The sequence below is a fragment of the Amblyraja radiata genome, chromosome 25 (genome assembly GCF_010909765.2).
Source record: "Amblyraja radiata isolate CabotCenter1 chromosome 25, sAmbRad1.1.pri, whole genome shotgun sequence".
Classification (NCBI taxonomy): Eukaryota; Metazoa; Chordata; class Chondrichthyes; order Rajiformes; family Rajidae; genus Amblyraja; species Amblyraja radiata.
Window position 1 is genome coordinate 24,083,460 of NC_045980.1, and position 19,095 is coordinate 24,102,554.

The window sequence follows — 19,095 nt, forward strand, 5'->3', positions numbered from 1 at the left end:
AATGCCGTGGGTGGGGTTACATGGAAACAAAGTTTCCTGTGTCTTACATTGTTTAATTCCAAGGCAGCTTTTTTTCCCCTTGTCAAATTCCAGTGTAACTTTTAAGCAATCCTTTGGTTTCTTTTTCGAAATCGCATTATAACGAATTGAGCCCGTGTATAATTTTCCATCGAATGATCCATCTACTAACAGATTTTCAGATTTCTACTAAATTTGCATGTGATATAATGTTTATGTATTTAATTGTATACATTATTTAATAATACAATTAATAATAATAAATTAATTATTATTTATAATTTATATTATTATAAATAATAAATAATTACTAATAATGAATACAATTAATAATAAAATGTATTTAATAAGCTGGCTCTGGTTTTGTCTGAAATGCCTGCGGTGGAAATTGGACATTTGCAGTGAAACTATTTCATACTTTATAATTTTAAATTCCTCGATTAGATAAGCTTTCTAAACTTAATGGAGCGTTAGCAATATTCAAGCATCCTTTCCTCATGGCTTTCTCATGCAGTATAAGCTGAAGGGTGCAATTGACTAGCTGTATACCCAAGGTCACCCCAACCTAACCATGAGCATCAACCACCTTGGAAGCAAAATACAATGGATTAAATGTACTTTGGTTTGCTCAGCCTCAGTTAGTAATACTCCTGTTTGCGTCTGAAGTACTTGAAATTATCTAAGAAATACTGGAGGAGCTACAATTTTCGGGATAAATTGTATCCCAAAGACCCATGAACCAAGACCCATGAATATCCTCTAAAATGGGTATAAAATCTCCCATCACATTATTTCAAAGAATGGCTGGCAACCAATAGTATCTCCCAACTAATATCAGTGAATCAACCTAAACACTGGGCAGGAACAAACAACTGATTTATCAGCTATTCTCTAGAGGACTCCTGGTTAGCCGTGTTCCACACGGCAGCACATTCCAGACCTCCACATTGCAATGTATGGGAACATGCTGGAGGTCAGGCGCTCATGCATCTGACTTCTTTTTCTGTTCCAAGACCCCCTAAATCCAGTGGTTCTCCAAAATACTGCACCAAAAGGCTATCTACTTTGTATCTGGCACCTCCAACTGCACTATTTATTAAAATGGGATTGCCAACTTCCATTTAAAAGTCTATTTTGCTTTATTTCACTGGCGAAGGGACACAACCCGAAATGTCACCTATCCATGTCCTCCATGCTGCCTGACCCGCTGAGTTACTCCAGCACTGAGCGTTTTATATTTTTAATTAGCAGCAGTTTGACATGGCTAACATTTATTATTTACTTATTTGTTTTTGTTTAATTGGAAAGGAAGGTCTTTCAGCAACAGAAGGTCATGATGTCAGTACAGACAGTAGATGGGGGCTTCATCCCCACCATCTGCAACTCTCTAAAATCTTCAGCGTAACTGTGGCTGTTTGTGTCAGTAGAGCCTTAGGATCTGCACGGTCTCAGACCAGAGACTGTAACCTCAGGAGTATCAATATCATTCTCCATTATGCTGCAGGATAACAAAATGCATTATTACACAAAACAGAGAAAAAACATCCTTTCTCTGCTGCTCTTTGGAGACTTCCTCTGGAAGCTCCCCTCCAACCTTGGTTGCAACATATATAAGGTGGCCGGTCATATGCTACTGTCCTTAATAGGGATCCACGCCTCACAATTTCCAAGTCTTGGACACTCTTACTGTAATATTTTGCCTATCTTTTCAGACACTTCAAGGATCCTGATGGGCTGTATCTTTATCGATACTAGCTGCAGGTGTAAACCACTTCAGAATCCATTTGTCTGTCTACATCAAACTCCACCTTGTTTTTACCATAATCCTTGGGGTTTACCACCATCCAACAACAGCTCCCAGCTGGCTCAATGTTGTTGCACATCAATAGCATATGACTCACTAGATTCAACTGCATCACCTCAGGAAACTCTGGCTTATTTCAGGAGCATGTTACTTAAACTAAAATGTCACTGGTTTTCTGTGTCCTAATATCTTGGCACAGATGTCAAGCAGGTGTACCAGGATGACATTGCCTGGCATCTGGTGTCAATTGTATTTAGCTAATACTACAAATCTGAGTTCATTCAACTCGTTACCAACTTGATTGTGCACTCTTCATTGTGCACTCTTTATAAAAATGCTTTTCCTTTCCATATTAAATACTGTTTAAATTATTCATGTTGTTGTCCACAATATTTGCAAAATCTAAGTAACTCTTAGGTGTTATTTTCTGTTCCACCTTTTGTCTCATGTTTCACCACACAAATTTGTTAGCCATCCAACATTTCTAGCCTGGCTCTGGACAGCATTCCACAATTCAGCTGTGCAGGTCTGCCTGCATTTTTCCAGAGTTAATTATAGACAATAGACAATAGGTGCAGGAGTAGGCCATTTGGTCCTGCAGAATTCTTTTGCAATTTATAACCATTCCTTCTGGCTGAACTCTCTCATTCCACAAAGAATTCTATCTCCATCAAGACAGTCCTGCAAAGTTGTATAATCACTAAAACTCTTGTCTAAAAGTGTTAAATTATTCATTTTTCTTGATTGTGAGCATGGAACTGACAGGTTTATTATTTTATGCAGGTTGCAATGTGCTTGAACTGATTCTAGTGTGTTTGCCAGGGTTTCATTTTGAAATGTCTGCCCTTATATCAACAACTTTATTTTTATGTGTTCTGGTTTATTTTACATAGCCAGCACAATCTGCAGCATAAATGTATATAATTAAGAATCTGCCTCTCAATTCTTCAGATAGATTAGTTGATGGAAATCCAGCAACCCATGTTTCTTTATTCTGTGCCATATTTCCCTTGACATCCATGATCCCATGTCTCAGCACACAATGTGTTACTTTAAAGGCACAAGAATCTACACTGCAGAAAAAATACACCTGACGTCCTGCATCAAAAAGCACTCTACGATATCAAAGAATAGGAAATAGGGAAGTTACTTTATCCACTTAATTCAATAAAAACAAGTGTCATGCATCCTCCCTCTGCTACAAAATAGGCACCCAGTCACTCCAGAGACGCTTTCTGGAAGCTTCTATCTAAAGATTATTGCATCCTATTTAAAGCGCAGCTCGTCTCACGCTACGTGCGTAGCTAAAATTGCTTTAGCAGCATTCCACGATTCAGTGTTGTTTGTGAGACATAGCAGTCCTAAAATCGCCCGCTTCATTTTATACCTCACTTTGGCATCTAAACTCTATGACTCTAAAGGCTTTTAAGACATTCTGAAGTAAAGAAAAGTGGCGTTTCTGTGGGGGCAACTAGGGAAAGGGAAACGACTGCTCTGATAATTAAAAGTTGGCCCATCTCCCAATACTCGGTCATACATTTAATTCTCTTTCCCTTTCTGTCGTCGGTCTCCTCCATTGTCAGAATGAGGCTAATCTCAATTGGAGGAACAGCATCTCATATTTCGTCCCCCCCCTCTCTCTCTCCCTATGCCTCCCCCACCCAAGTCGCACTGCCTTCTCATTTTCACCCTACAAATAGCCTGTTTCCTTTAACATCGTTCCATTTTTGCATCTTTCATTCATTGTTCTTTATCTCTCCACATCACCCTCTATATTCCTCATCCTTAACCAGTCTGAAGAAGAGTCTCCACCCGAAGCGTCACCCATTCCTTCTCTCCAAAGATGCTGCCTGTCCCGCTGAGTTACTCCAGCTTTATGTGTCTACCTGCAATTTACGAATGCCAACGCGCAGAAAGTCACCGGTCACAAATATATACAACCGACAAGTTGGCCACTCGTTTGGTTGAATATTTCTGCAAATGCCAGTGACATCAACCCAGCAACAGACACATCAAAGGTACACAAAAATGCTGGAGAAACTCAGCGGGTGCAGCAGCATCTATGGAGCGAAGGAAATCCTTCGGATTTCCTTCGCTCCATAGATGCTGCTGCACCCGCTGAGTTTCTCCAGCATTTTTGTGGACCTTCGATTTTCCAGCATCTGCAGTTCCTTCTTGAACACAAAATAGACACATCAATTTGTCCAACAGACCATCGCCCACCTTTGCTCTCTATTCAAGGTGGCCTGACAACGGCCCCTGACCGAGCATTGCGTGATTAGGGCGACGCTTAAGTTACCTCAGCCCAGCATGAACCCATCTGTCACTAGATCACCGTGAACGCACGGCGCGACCTACCTGAGCGAGGCGACCCGCAACCGCGCCGACATGACAGACACTCTGGAAGCCGCCATTACGCAGCGCGACAGGACGTCAACCAATCAGTTTCCGCTCCAAAAACCTTCCCAGGGAGCCGCGGGCGCTGGCGTTGCGTCGCCATGACAACCGCAGGCCCCGTGGGCGCTGGCAGTGGGGAGCAAAGATACTGGAGCAAGCCTTCTATGATCTTAGGTGGGGAGAGCTTTCGACAGCAGCCGTCTGATAGCTGGATGTTTTGGAATGTAAAGAAATAAGCATCAAAAAACCTAGACTTTCAATTATGTGCAGGATTAGGGATGATCTTATAGAGGTGTACAAAATCATGGGAGAAATAGACTAGGTAGACACGAGTCTCTTGCCCAGAGGAGTAGGGAAATCGAGAACCGCAGGACAGGGGTTTAAGGTGAGTGAGGGAGGGAAAAGGGAGAGATTTTATAGGAATCTTTAGAGGTAATTTTTTCACACAAAGGGTGGTGGGTGTATGGAACGAGCTGCCAGAGGAGGTTGTTTAGGCAGGGAGTATCGCAACGTTTAAGAAACAGTTAGATAGGCAAATGGACAGGACAGGTTTAGAGGGTTAGAGCCCAAACGTAGGCAAGTGGAACTAATATGTTTTGGACGTGTTGGTTGATGTGGGCAAGTTGGGCCAAAGGGCCTGTTTCCACACTGTATGACTCTGTGCCTTGCTGAGAAAATGTCCCACTTTCTTACGGAGAGGAGAATCCACATCGGCCTTCCCAGATGAACATTAAAGTGGATGTTGGATGATCACAAGGTGTTATAAGGTCAGAGAAAGTTCTCTAAGTCTCTAGGGGTTACAACTTTAAAACAAAATCATTAACATTACCTGGCAGAGTTTGTGATCTAGTCTTCAGGTACTATCGCAACTTTTAAGAAACATTTAGACTGGTACATGGATAGGACAGGTATAGAGGGACATGGGCCAAACACAAACAGGTGGGAGCAGTGTAGATGGGACATGTTGATCGGTGTGGGCAAGTTGTGCTGAAGAACGTGTTTCCATGCTGTATGACTCTAGTCAATGAGACATGCAGCAAGGCTTTTTAATCCAACATACTAATCATATACACTATTCCCATTTACCACAGCACTTAATCCATACTCTCCATGCCATGGTGTTTCAACTGCTTGCCTAAATCTTAAATGTTATGAGATTTCTTCACAATACCCACCCTTCATCCTACCATAACCAGAGAGCAGCGCTGAACTACCATCTACCTTATTGGTGACCCTTGGACTTTCCTTGATCAGGCTTTACTGACTTTATTTTGCACTAAAAGTTATTTCCTTATCATGTATTTATACACTGTAAATGGCTTGATTGTAATCATATTTTGTCCAGCTGACTGGTTAGCAAGCAACAAAAGCTTTTCACTGTACCTCAGTACACAGGACAACAAACTAAACTGAAACCGAACTGAAACTGAAACACCCCGCCAAATTGTGTTCCAAATTCCAGTCATTGCTTAGGTGAAAACAATTCTTCCTCAGATCCTCTAAAAATCTTACCCATTACCTTAAATCTGCCCTCTGGTTTTAGATATTAGGTTTCAGAGGTCTGTGTCCAGTGGAGTTCCTCAAGAAACTGTTCTGGGATCTCTGCTGTTAAGGAGTTGCAGACATTGACAAAGGCCATTAGTCAGCTGCATATATCAGCTGCAGAAATGAGCGGAGAAATGGCAGATGGAGTTTAACCCAAGCAAGTGTGAGGTGTTGCACTTTGGGAGGTTGAATGTAAGAGGAATGTATACAGTTAATATCAAAACCCTTGACAGCATTGATTAGCAGAGGGATCTTGGAGTCCAAGTTCATAGCTCAATTAAGGTGGCAGCAGGTAGATAGGGTGGTAAAGAAGGCGTAAGGTATGCTCACCGTCATTGCTCGGGGCATTGAATATAAAGTCAGGAAGTCATGATGCAGCTCTATAGGACTTTGATAGGCTGCATTTGGAGTATTGCATGCAGTTATGGTCCCCCCCGTTATAGGAAATATGTGGAGGCTTTGAAGCGGGTGCAGAGGAGCTTTAGCAGTCTGCTGCCTGGCTTGGAGGGTTTCAGCTACAAGGAGAGGTTACATAGACTCAGATTGTTTTCTCTAGAAAGTTGGAGGTTGAAGGAAACTTCAGAGAAGAATATAACATTTTGAGAGGTATATAGATAGGATTGACAATTGGAACCTTTTTTCCCTGGGTGGAAATATCCAACACCAGAGGGCATACTGTAGCAAAAAGGTAAGAGGGGTAAAGTTTAATGGAGATGTATGGGGCAGGTTTTTTACAAAGAGTGTAGTGGGGGACCTGGAACGTATTGCCAGGGTTGGTTGTGGAGACAGATATGTTAGTGGCATTTAAGAGGCTGGTAGATAGGCACATGAAAGTATGGAGAATGGAGGAATATGGATCATGTACAAGCATCTGAGATTAGTGTAGTTTATTATTGTCAACGTGTACCAAGGTACAGCGAAAAGCTTTTGTTGTGTGCTATCCAGTCAAAGAAATGATTATACCTGATTATAATATATACAGAAAAGACAGGCCCTTCAGCCCACCAGGTCCACGTCACCCGTATATTAGTAATATCCGACACACTAGGGACACTTTACAATTTTACAGAAGACAATTAACCAACATACTTGTACATCATTGGAGTGTGGGTGGAAACCGGAGCATCCGGGGAAAACCCAAACACAGGGAGAATGTACAAACTCCGTACACACAGCACCGGTGGTCAGGGTCAAACCTGGGTCTCTAGTGCTGTAAGCAGCAACTCTACCACTGTCCACCTTGTTGATGAGGGTTGTGGGGGAATGCCGAACATCCTACTAAGGAAGTAGAGGCGTTGATGTGCTTTCTTGTCCATAGCTTTGACAAGAGCTGGTCCAGGACAAATTGCTGGTGATATTTATTCCTAAGAACTTGAAGTTTTTGACATCTCCACTTCGGTGCCATCATTGTATACCGGGGTGATTGTACTGTTCGTCTCATGGTCAATCGTAATCTTCTTTGTCTTGCTGACATTGAGGGAGAGGTTGTTGCCTTGGCACCAGGTTTTGAGGTTCTCAATATCTTTCCTGTACTCCATCTTGTCATTATTTGATATCCGTCCCACTAAGGTGGTATCTTCTGCGAACTTGTAAATTGAGTTGGATTGGTACTTAACTGCACAGTCATGAGTATTTAAGGACTATAGTAGGGAGCTGAGAATACATCCTTGTGGGGCACCAGTATTGAGGATTATCATGAAGGATGATTCCAATTGAATTTAACTTGGCATTATGTTTGGCACAAACATTCTGGGCCAAAGGGCTCGTTCCTGTGCATTTTGTTCTGTGATCTATGTGAGGAAATCGAATCCCGAAGAATCATCTCCAATAGCTTCCCTACCACTGACGCGTGGCTGAGGCCTATAGTTCCCTAGATTATCTCTAATTAGCTTCTTAAACAAAGGAATAACATTGGCTACTCTCCAGTCCTCCAGGATCTTGCATGTGGCTAGAGAGGATACAGAGATCTTCGTCAAGGCCCCTGCAATCTCCTCTCTTGCCTCTCTTAGAAATCCTGGATAGATCCCGTCATGCCCTGGGGATTCTCCACTTTAATGCTTTCCAAGATTCCTGGGTGTTGTTGTCTGGGAAATCTCTGGCGAATGCGTTGGACAATTTGATTTGTGATGAGATAGGATTAGTAATATTGCAATTAAGAATCTGCTAGGAACAAGTGATCTCAAGTGAAGTAGAATTCCCAATATGAATTGAAGGTGAACACTTGAGGTCCATAACCAATATCATCAACTTAAAAAGAGCAATTACGATTGTATGAAGGCAGAGTTACCTGAAGTGAACTGTCAAGTATGCTAAGGGATAGGTCAATGGATGAGCAATGGCAAATAATTAAATAGATGATTCGTAGCACTCAGCTGAAATTCATCCCAATTAAGAAAAGGACACTCAGGATACTTAACAAAGGAGGTCAAAGAAAATATTATATCAGCGACTAGAGCACAGAAAGTGACAAGAGCTAATGGTAGGCCAGAGGACTGCTTATTTTATAACCAGCAGCGAGAGACTAAAAGGGTAATGAGGAGGGAGAAAATTGATTATAAGAGAGAGCTGGAAAGTAATATAAAAATAAAGTTTGATGTTCACATAAGGCTTGCATGAATATATTAGGAATACTCCAGATATGGCCTCGCCAATGCCCTGTACCATAAGAAGAATATTTCCCTACTTCTAAGCTATTAGCAAAAAGGCCAATAAGCCATGAGCCTTTTTATTTGGTGTGTTATTTGAATCTGCTATTTTATATGTACAGGGAGCATTCATAGAAGCAGCTTTATTTGTTGGACTGGGTGTACGAGTTTAGGTGCTGCATTATATAGAGCAGATGTATTAATCATAATCATAATCATACTTTATTAGCCAAGTATGTTTTGCAACATACAAGGAATTTCAGGTGGTATACCAAATAAAGTGTTAAATAATTGAGTATGTTTGTGTTAGTTGTATGAAGTGGGTGTATTATATGAAGAAGCTGTATAAAATGCAATGGGTGTAATAGCTCGAGTAGTTATGCTAAGTGTAGTGGGTGGAGCTGGGTGAGATGTAATGGTTGCATTAGTTGGAGGTGAAATTAAATGGATTTTATTAAATGGATGAGAATATTATTTGGAGACACTTCATTAGCTGGCTTGGAGTGTAATATTTGCAACGTTTTATTTGTATGGCAGCTACATTATTCGAAGTGATGTATTAGACTGAGTAAGCGTATTAGTTGAACAAGGTATTTAAGATGAAATGGATGTATTATTTGAATGTGCTGTTCTAGATGGATACAGTGGATTTAAGGAGAAGACATATAAGTAGTGGTTCTGTTCTGGGTAAAATGTGTTTGTTGTATAGAATTAAGTATAAGGTACATTGGGTTTATTAGTTGGAAGTTATCATATAGAGCGAGTGTATTCATTTATATGTGGTGTATTATTTGAAGTTGTATTAGATAGTGAAATGCTGTTGGTGCTTTAGTTCGAGTTGTTACACTGGAGGGAATTATTTGAAGGTACTGTACGAGAAGGAATATTTTTTATTTTAGATGGAAAATGTAAATCAGTAGTTGTTGTTATAGAAAGACCAGGTGAGTAGTTGAAACTACTATGTTGGAAGGAGGGTGTAATATATTTGCAGGTGATAGAAACATAGAAAATAGGTGCAGGAGTAGGCCATTCGGCCCTTCGAGCTTGCACCGCCATTCAATATGATCATGGCTGATCATCCAACTCAGTATCCCATCCCTGCCTCTCCATACCCCCTGATCCCTTTAGCCACAAGGGCCACATCTAACTCCCTCTTAAATATAGCCAATGAACTGGCCTCAACTACCTTCTGTGGCAGAGAATTCCACAGATTCACCACTCTCTGTGTAAAAAATGATTTTCTCATCTCGGTCATAAAAGACTTCCCTCTTATCCTTAAACTGTGATATTTTGGCATATATGTCGTACTTAATATGGCATTAGGAGATGCTGAGGTAGTTGGAGAGCACATATCTAATGGAAATGCTGAATTGGGTGAATTAATTTGAGATGCACTATTAAATGAAGTAGACAAAATAATCAGAAGTGAAGTATTTCAATTTCATCAATAATCTGTATGTATGATGACGATGAAGTCAGGGTGGTGTGTGATTAGAAGGGAAACTTGCTAACAGGGTGTTCCCCAACATTTATTTCCCTTGTCCTACTTGTGGTAGAGCTGTAGGTTTGGTAGAGTAATTGCAACGCATTCTGTGGATGGTACACGCTGCAATCACTGTCCAGCAATGGTGGGGGGAATGAATGAATGAATGGTTTATATGGTACCATTCAAGCAGCTACTTTGTTCAGGAAGGTGTTGACTTTCCCGAGTTTAGTTGTCTAATGGAGAGTTTTCCATCATCCTCTGACCTGTATGCTGTTGAAAGTCAAAGGTAACTGGCTCAACTATCTGTAGTTAGAGATGGACAGCATAAGTTTGAGGCAAGAAGAAAGAGGTTTCGAGGGGATTTGGGGAAGAGATTTCTATAGGGTGGTTGGGATCTGGAATGCAGTTGATTGGTGGAGGTAGGTACCTTCACCAATTTTAAGTAATATTTAGATGAGCAGTTGTAATGCCATGACAAAGGTTAGAGGACCTGATCCTGAAAAATAGGATCAGAATGAATAGGTATTTGGTGGCCAGAATGGACATGATGTGCTGAATGGCTTGCCTTTTCATGAAGCTGTAGCTCTAAGATAATCAGCTGGCACTTCTAAAGAGTGAATATTACTTGTCATTCATTAGTCCATGCAGGAATGTTGTCTCGGTCTTGCTGTATGCTGGTATGGGCTGCTTCATGCATTGAGGAGTTGCAAATGGAACCTCGTCATAGAGTTGTATTTCACGGAAAAGGGCCCTTCAGTCTACCTATACCAGGATGCCTATCCAATCTAATCCTATTTGGCTGCATTAGGTCCCTAAACCTCTACTCCTTTCCAATCCAAGTACCTGCCCAAATGCCTTTTGAAACATTATGACTGCAGCAGCCTCTCCCACTTGATACATATGACCATACCACTCTTCCTGAAAAACATGCCCCACAGATATATTTTCATTTCTTCCCCTGCCTCATCCTTTTATTCTAAACAACCACCCTAACCACCTTAACCCTAAGACAATGATTCTGGCTATATACCCAATCTATTTCTTCTTGTTTTATAACGTTCTATGAGGTCAACCCCTTAGCCTTCTGCATTCCACTGAGAAGAAGCCCAGCCCTTACAACCCCTCTTATAAAGTGAGACCCTCCATTCCTGGTAACATCCTGGGACCTTCTCATGCATGGAAGGCGATTGATGAAGCAGCTGAAGTTTTTATGCCGAGACCATGGCTTCCAGAAGTGAGCACCGCTTACAACCCGAGGTATTTTGAAGGAGAGGTTTCATTTAATAAACAGAATTTATTAAATGGAAGGTCGGCAGTAGTTGGCGCGGTTATATTTCGAGGGAAACACCGGCGTTATTTAATTATATATGATGATATGTGATGGTACAAGGACTGGTATTTTCGGAGAGTTTGTAATGTTTTGAGATCCTGCGTAACACGAACGTTGAAAAAGGGTCCCGACCCGAAACATCGCCAATCCATGATCTCCAAAGAGATACTGCCGGACCCGCCGAGTTTCTCCAGCACTTTGTGTCTTTTTTTTTGTAAACCGGCATCTGCGTTCCTTGTTTTTATGTAGAGGTTGGGTTGAAACATTACATTGGGTTAAGATGCTGAATTAGTTGAAGGTTAATGGATTTGTATTAAGACGTTTAGGATTAATCTGAGAAATTGAAAGTGTTAGTTGAACAAACTATAATACTCTCAGTACCACTTGGGGAGTTTTATTACTCATTTATTATAACTCAGCATGAGTTCCATAGATGCTGCCTCACCCACTGGGTTTCTCCAGCATTTTTGTCAACCTTCGATTTTTCCAGCATCTGCAGTTCTTTCTTAAACATCAGATTTATACCAACTCAGCATGAGTTATATGGCACACGTGTATCATGGACGTCCATCCACAGCGTATGTTTAATCTTCAGAAATGGCCTGTTTATTTGGGCACCGCTTTCAGTGACATGTTTCACGTGTACAATCCGTGCGATGCCACTTCCTGACCTTATATTCAATGCCCCGAGACGCCTGATGGAATTGAGACGGTCTGCTCACTTGCGACAATTACGAATTAACAGAATAATGGGTAGCACGGGATATCGCGCCATGTACAAGAGCTGCTCCCTGAACTTCGACTGTGTCACCACATAAATGAAGGTGTTTGTACAGCAACTCAAATTTATCAGCATGAATCCGACCTGGTGGAAGTTGTGTTCAGAATCAGTGTATTGGGTGGGAATCTTTCCTGCGATGGTATAGTACAGGAAGTGTGCAAGAGCCACGGTCCACAACAAGATGAAGTTGGCGGACAGGCCAAAGAGTAGGATCACCGACTTCCTTCTGCTTTCCATCTCCGGGTCACTGGTGTTATCGCCGCTGTTGGCGCCCCTCAGTGCCTTCCGGATCCGACTCGCCACTAAAATGTATCTGATTGTCAGAACGTTGAGCAACAGAATTATAGCGAAAGGGATCAAGGGCGTTAAAACTGAATCAAGCCAGTCATACCCCACCCACCCGGGCTCATAGAAAATGGTCGCCTTTGTAATACAGTCCCACGGCACGTTGTTAATAATCTCCCACGGTTCAATTGTAAAGTAGTGGGGAATGTTTTTTAAACCAAACAGAATGCCGGTTGTGGCCAGAACCACGGCTGCAGTTTGCTCGGTGCAATACTTTGTCCTCAGGTTCTGCAAGCAAATGGCGACAAACCGGTCAAAGGTAAACATGACAGTAAACCAAACAGAATAGTCCGTGGACGTGCGGACCAGGACAAAGATGATTCTACACACGGGGGTAATGTGCAGGAAACTCTCGGGGAAGTAGTGATAACTGATCTGTCTCAATAAGACCTCGTTAATAATGAGCAGGAGGTCCGCCGCCGCCATGGCCACCAGGTAGCGAGTGGTGCAGGTGGAGAGGCCGCACTTGCCCCGGCAAAGGATCACAATCGCCGCTAAATTAACTGGAATAAAGGAAAGACATTGGAAAAGAGACTGGGAATTATTTATTAAACATTGCCCGTGGCCCAGGTCGTGTTGTTGGGGAAATGGTTGAACCAAAATCGCCGTCACTAGAAACACAACTCAACCCGCACCCAACCCACGCCGTTTGGGGTCAATGGGCAAATGAACGAATGGGAGCGGGGGGGGGGGGGGGGCCAGCAACTATTCATCTTTTTAACAAAGCTGTTTAATCGGCTTGGTTTATATTTCAGGAGAAGGAGATGGGGGGGGGGGGGGGGGGGGGGGGGGGGGGGGGGGGTGTTTGAGCGAAAACAAAAACAGTGTGACAATTGAATGTATAATTCAAGTAAATTAGGCCAAAACAAGACTTGCGTCGTGTGCACGCTTTTGGTATTTGTCAAACAAGGTGCATCGCTTGACTTTCGGCGGAAGAGTGTCAGGAGCCCCGAGGGATCATCTTGATGGCATCGGAAACGTGAAGAAGAGTGAACAGCGATGAGCATTGTTTAAGGGGAGCGGAGTCTGAGTTTGGAGGAACTCTTCGCTTGATGGGACTGAAACAGTGGCTTTGAATGTGGGGTTCGTAAAGTGGAAGCTGTAGGCAAATGGTACTTTCACTTCGCCTCTGCAGGAAAGCCCGTGGATACGGCAACTTGGAATGGAGAATAGGATTGACACAGAGGCGGGTCCGCAAACCACAGTGGTTAAGGGAAAACAATAACATTTCAAGACACTGTAGAGAATGTACGGGAATACACGCAGCCCTAACATCTTATGCTTCACTAATACAAAGACCGGGTACCAAACTGGACAAAGTATGCCGAGGATTTTTTAAGTTCAGGAAGGGTGTGAAGGACCTTCAGAGGGTGGTGAGGGAATTTGTCAGAATGGTTCCAGGGATGAGGGATTTTACTACAAGGTTAGATTGGCGAAACACGTTGTTCTTCCTGGAATTGACATCAGCTTTGCTAGGGATGAACCCGATCATTATAGGATAATTATAGGTTTTGACAAGGCAGAGAGACAAAAGATGATCCCATCAGCATCAACCCCGAGATACTAGGGGTTGCTCGGCATGCCTTCTGCACCGCTGGTGATAATGACTTGAAAGGGCAATGGACGCGGATAAGATGGAACATTTCAAAAGGATGTTGCATAGGCAATTGAGGAAAATATATTCAGGGTTCTCGTGGGGAGCAGGATAATGAGTTAACTGGGTTAACTGGGGTTGCTCTGCAACGACCCAATGGGCTCCTTATCGTTCAACGGCACGTACAGCGAGTGGCGGCTTGCGGGTAGAAGAACGTTCTGTACAGGGGAGAAATATAAATGGCAAATCCTGACCGAATACATTCAAATAAATTCAAATCTGCCGGCGGAGAGGAGTTTGAAGAAGGGCCTCGACCCGAAAAGTCGCATATTCCCTTTATCCAGAGATGCTGTCTGACTCGCATCTTATTCTGCGATTGATAGATAGTTGATGCAGAAATCCAAATATAAAAAATCTGGTAAGGTAACTTGAAGTGTCTAGAGGACAGGCAAACCAGTGGATACATTCAACAATGTCTTCCTGACGTTTATGGTGAAGAATAAGATGTATTAATTTATCTACTAATTGGAACCACGGAATATGTATTTTAAATGAGTAAAATACATCTGTTGAATAGTAAGTATCTATACAATTAATTTCGAAAAATGAACGGCAGAAGAGCGTGTCCCCCCCCCCCCCCCCCCCCCCCCCCCCCCCCCCCCCCGTGCCTCCAACAGAGGCAAAACAGACCGTGGAGCTGTAATGCTGGCGCTCTGCAAAATACTACATTCTTGCCTCCAATGTGTAATACATACAGAACAAACAAATCACAAGGCAACGTTTTGGAGAACCTTTGGGAATTACTTGAAGATCTTGCAAAAGTATGGCCAACGTGAATAGTGTCGGGACAGCATTGTTTATTCTTCCCCCCACCCTCCCACCGCCACTTCTCGCCACTCACCCACCCTTTACTCCATGTAACCACACACACGCGCTTTCCCAACCACCGAGTTCTTCGATAATCCATATGTGTATTGCACATGACGCAAATACGCTACAATCTGAGAGAAACCCCGTTCGAGATATTTTGAGATTCAAATTCACTCATCACAAAGTAGAAGTGCCGATTTAGAACAAGGTCAGAAAACGTAACCAGTGAGTGGACTGGCCATCCACTCTCTGAAAGCGGAGATGAAATGCACAAAGACAAATGATGGCAAAAAAAACCATTCATAACTTGGATGGAAATCAAAATACTGCTCGAGCGGGAAAACAGAAATTAAATTTGGAAATTGGCGGCAGGTCAGACCGTCAACCTGAAATGGCATCTGGATGATTTTCCCGCAGACCCTCCCTGTTTCCAGCACTTTCCATCTTTATTGGTAAGTTTTCGATATAATTCTGCCCTCCATATTTCAGGGTAAAAATATCGAAATCAAAATACCGAACAATGATGTCTTCATAAACAAGGTATTAATGCTACGTATATCTGCAGATCCTTATGCTGAAAACTCAACGTGCTTGTCTTTAATTGTACGCGCCTGGGACCTTGGTCTGAAAGCGGGGATCCGCGCAGGTTACAATTGTGGAGAAAACCCGGTTCCTCCAAATGTATTTAATTTCATATCTAGACTATCCGGTCCGATATTCATCCTCCGCTATACGAAGGCCGGCATTTAAGACCCCTCGATTGCGAGTAAGTTGTTGAGGGAGGAAATGATACTGATAGCACAGAATACAGCGAGTTGTACAAGGTGACATCGCCCACCTGCTAGTGAGCTGGGTCCCCTCATCCCAAAGCACAGCGGCGACTTTCAACGAAACAATTTCAAGCCATTTTACTTTATACCCTCATTACAAAATATCCGGCCCCTTTCTAAAATCCGAAGAAGGGTCCCGATCCGAAACAGAGTTTCCATTTCCATCTGTCCATTTCCTCCACACATGCTGCCTGACCCGTTGGGTTCCACCAGCACTTTGTGTTTTGCTCAATATTCCAACAATTGAAGTTCCTTGGGCCTTCTTTTCTAATCCAACACAGAACACGAGGGCGGGTTCATGCCCCGTGCCCTAAAATCATTTCCAAGTGGAACTGAAATAATACACCCCAGTTGGTGATAGATAGATAGATACACCATTTAATTCATAGACACCGGGGTCATCCGGTCCAATCCTGGTATCAAACAGCAGGCACTGCAATTCATCAGGAACTCCTTCGTAGTGGTACACGGTGTGCGGGCCGTGACACTGCCGGGGCTCTTTCAGGAACTTTCCTGCACCAAGTCAAATTGAGCAGCTCATGATATTCTGCCATATGCATTAGGAATGATAATCCAGCGAGTCTGCAAGATGCGAATGTAATTTAAATTGTGAAACCTTTAGAGGCAATGCAAGGTCTTGCAATTATGATATTCGTCCCCCGTGTACCGGTTTACATAATGTTGCCAGTCACAGGGAAAACCAGAGTCAGCCTCATAAACTAACACATATTTACTCAATTTGAGTGGTATAGCCACTTACCGGGGACACCAAGTACGGCAAGAATTAAATGATATTGTTCGTTGATACTATTGAACATTTCAAGCATTTTCTGTCCGAGATGACTTGCCTGTTCGTGATGCACGTTTATTCTGTCAATGAAACTCTTTGGTGAAACGCTTCCACTACATGCCATTTATATACTGCCTGCTCTCCACCGGGACAATGTGCTCGCAACATCCTTCAATTGTATTGTTCTTCAAACAAAGGGATTACGACATTTGAGGAAAATCCCTGCTGATAGATTACATTTGGTCCCAAGGTTAAAGTGTGACACCCGAACGACTAAGAATGTCGATCATAGCAGGTCGTAAAAACTGAAAGCCCAATTTTCCAGCATTGGGTTAGTGTTTCAGTCACCAACAGGTCAATCTTTCCATCTCAACACTTCGGTGATGCGCCGCACTGGATATTCCAAAACGCCCATTGAGTTTAAAACACATAATTGCTTCTTTTTAAAAAAAGTCAGGTCACATTTAAAAAAATGAAGCAACAAGTCGTTGTACCTTAATTAAATGCCTCAACTTTTTTATTTACAATATAATGATGCGATCTTAAATAAATATACAGTATGTTCTCGATGCCGAGTGGGTACTACAGGGCACGAGAGGTAGATGTTGTGCTCCATTTAGAGTCCAAGCTTGCTCACCATGCAACAGGATCATGGCTGATCTTATCGTCAGCGCCAGTGCCCTGCCCCAGTTACACGCCCCAAATTTTCAGAAACTCCATCCGTTTCTATTTACTCAGTGACTGAACCTACAAATGTCTTCAACCAGTCAGAGAATTCAAAAGGTTGGAACCTTCTGGGTGGAGAATTGTCACATGTACCAAGGTACAGTGAAATTCATTTTTTTGCACGCAGTTTAGTAAAGATATTACCATACATATGTACAATCTTAGATTAAGTACAAATGTATAGGAATAGTATAGTGTGACAGTAAACAAGAATCGCCATGTTTTGGCTCCATTTACAAGTCAGTTGCTATGTGCAGAGTTCCTTGAAATCCCCACTTGGAATCTTCTCTCTTTCAAAAATAACATACCTCATTTTTTTCTGCTCCCAGGAATACAGGTAAAATATTTTTAGGTGGTCATTATAGAACTATACACTGATTTTAAGAATTAACTTGATTATTTCTTAATCACTACTTCCAACTCTGGTATATTCGTTCTTAAACAAGGGGATCAAGACTTTGGAGTGTGGGGGGAAACCGGAGCACCCGGGCGAAATCCATGCGCTCATGTGGAGAACGTACAAACTCCGTATAGACAGCACCTGGAGTCAGGGTCGAACCCAGGTCTTTGGCACTGTAAGGAAGCAACTCTGCCATTGTACCGCCCCAACATGTTTACCTCTATACTATACAAATGCTTTACTCTATTACCAGGACTGTCGACATTCTTGTGGGGCTGACATAATAGACTAGTTATAACTAAGCTTGTATCCGTGTGCCATCTGCCCTCGTGGATTGTTAACATCACTTTGAGTGAACCTGCACAACAACCCCTCCTCAGAATGGACCTCCTCACAGTTAAATTCCTCCCTGTATTTTGAGAACTGGCAAATGATTTGGTCTATCCAGAGGCTAAAGCAGGAGGAATTACGAGACCATCCCATTTGGGCCGGTGACAAAAATGAATGAGGACTACTTACTGCAAATGAAACCAGCAACGTTTCCTGGAAGACCTCCTTTGAGCACAATACAGAATCCATTCATGCTGTGGCCATCGCATGCCTCTTGCCTGTGGAAGAGCAGTTGGAAGAAAGACGTGTTCTTGTTAAAATACATGTTTCCTCTAACAAGTCCGTCCAGTATGGGCAGTTCGGAATCCAAATGCCACCTGGCAAATTGACCATTGACTACCAGAAAACGAATCAGTGTATTGACCAGAAGGCTCCGTTAAATGTGGATTCCACCACAATTTATTCTGCACTTATGCCTGAACATCGGTTGTTCTCAGTGATTGACACAGCCAATGGATTTCCGTTGGTGCCGTTGGCCCCCGAGCTTCAGCCATGGTTCGCCTTCACAGTCAATCCGCAAAGTTATTGCAGCCAACACCAAGGTTCTGTGTGGGGGAGGATCACAGTGTAGGCTCCTTCCACTGCTGGACATTAAAGGGCAGAGTCCGGTGGGAATCCCCCTTAAACAAGGGAAGGTATATCGCCCCAAGGATCGCCTGGGCGTCAAGGTTTTGACTATTTTACTGTTCTTTTACAAACCATGTTCTCAGGGTATCTAAATCTAAATTTTATTAGTTATTTATGTTATGACATCGGATGGAAGCTGCATACCAAATCTCGTTGCGCTTATGTGCAATGGCAATAAAATATATTATTATTATTATTATTATTATTATTAGGGTGTTTTGCTGAAATATAGGTGCGAACACTACTGAGTATGACACTAATGAATGTGTACACGTTTAGAACATCTAAAGAGTTTTTCCACAGTTTTTGTTTTGTGTATTTTTTGTTTGGGAAAAAACGTAATGAACAGCAATACACTTGGACTCGGCTGCCGCAGGCATTCCAAAGCATCCATTCCAAACTGTTTTCCACATCGCATCACAAACCCACCTGCAAGACCTACTCCCTGTCCAATCCATCACCATCCAGTATGTCAATTGCTTCAGTGACTGAGGAGCAGCAAGGATCGGATAGCCAG

At 42.6% G+C, this 19,095-nt stretch overlaps 1 protein-coding gene across 2 annotated transcripts in view; it reads right to left on the reverse strand.

Annotated features, from left to right (window-relative positions):
- The window catches only part of pisd (phosphatidylserine decarboxylase), an 85,810-nt gene extending 81,536 nt beyond the window's left edge, over nucleotides 1–4,274 (reverse strand). For both annotated transcript variants that reach the window (XM_033043490.1, XM_033043489.1), the window contains exon 1: nucleotides 4,181–4,274. In XM_033043490.1, coding sequence (XP_032899381.1) covers nucleotides 4,181–4,236 — 56 coding nt within the window. In that variant the 5' untranslated portion in view covers nucleotides 4,237–4,274. The remainder of the gene's footprint in view (nucleotides 1–4,180) is intronic.
- Nucleotides 4,275–19,095: the final 14,821 nt, after the last annotated feature.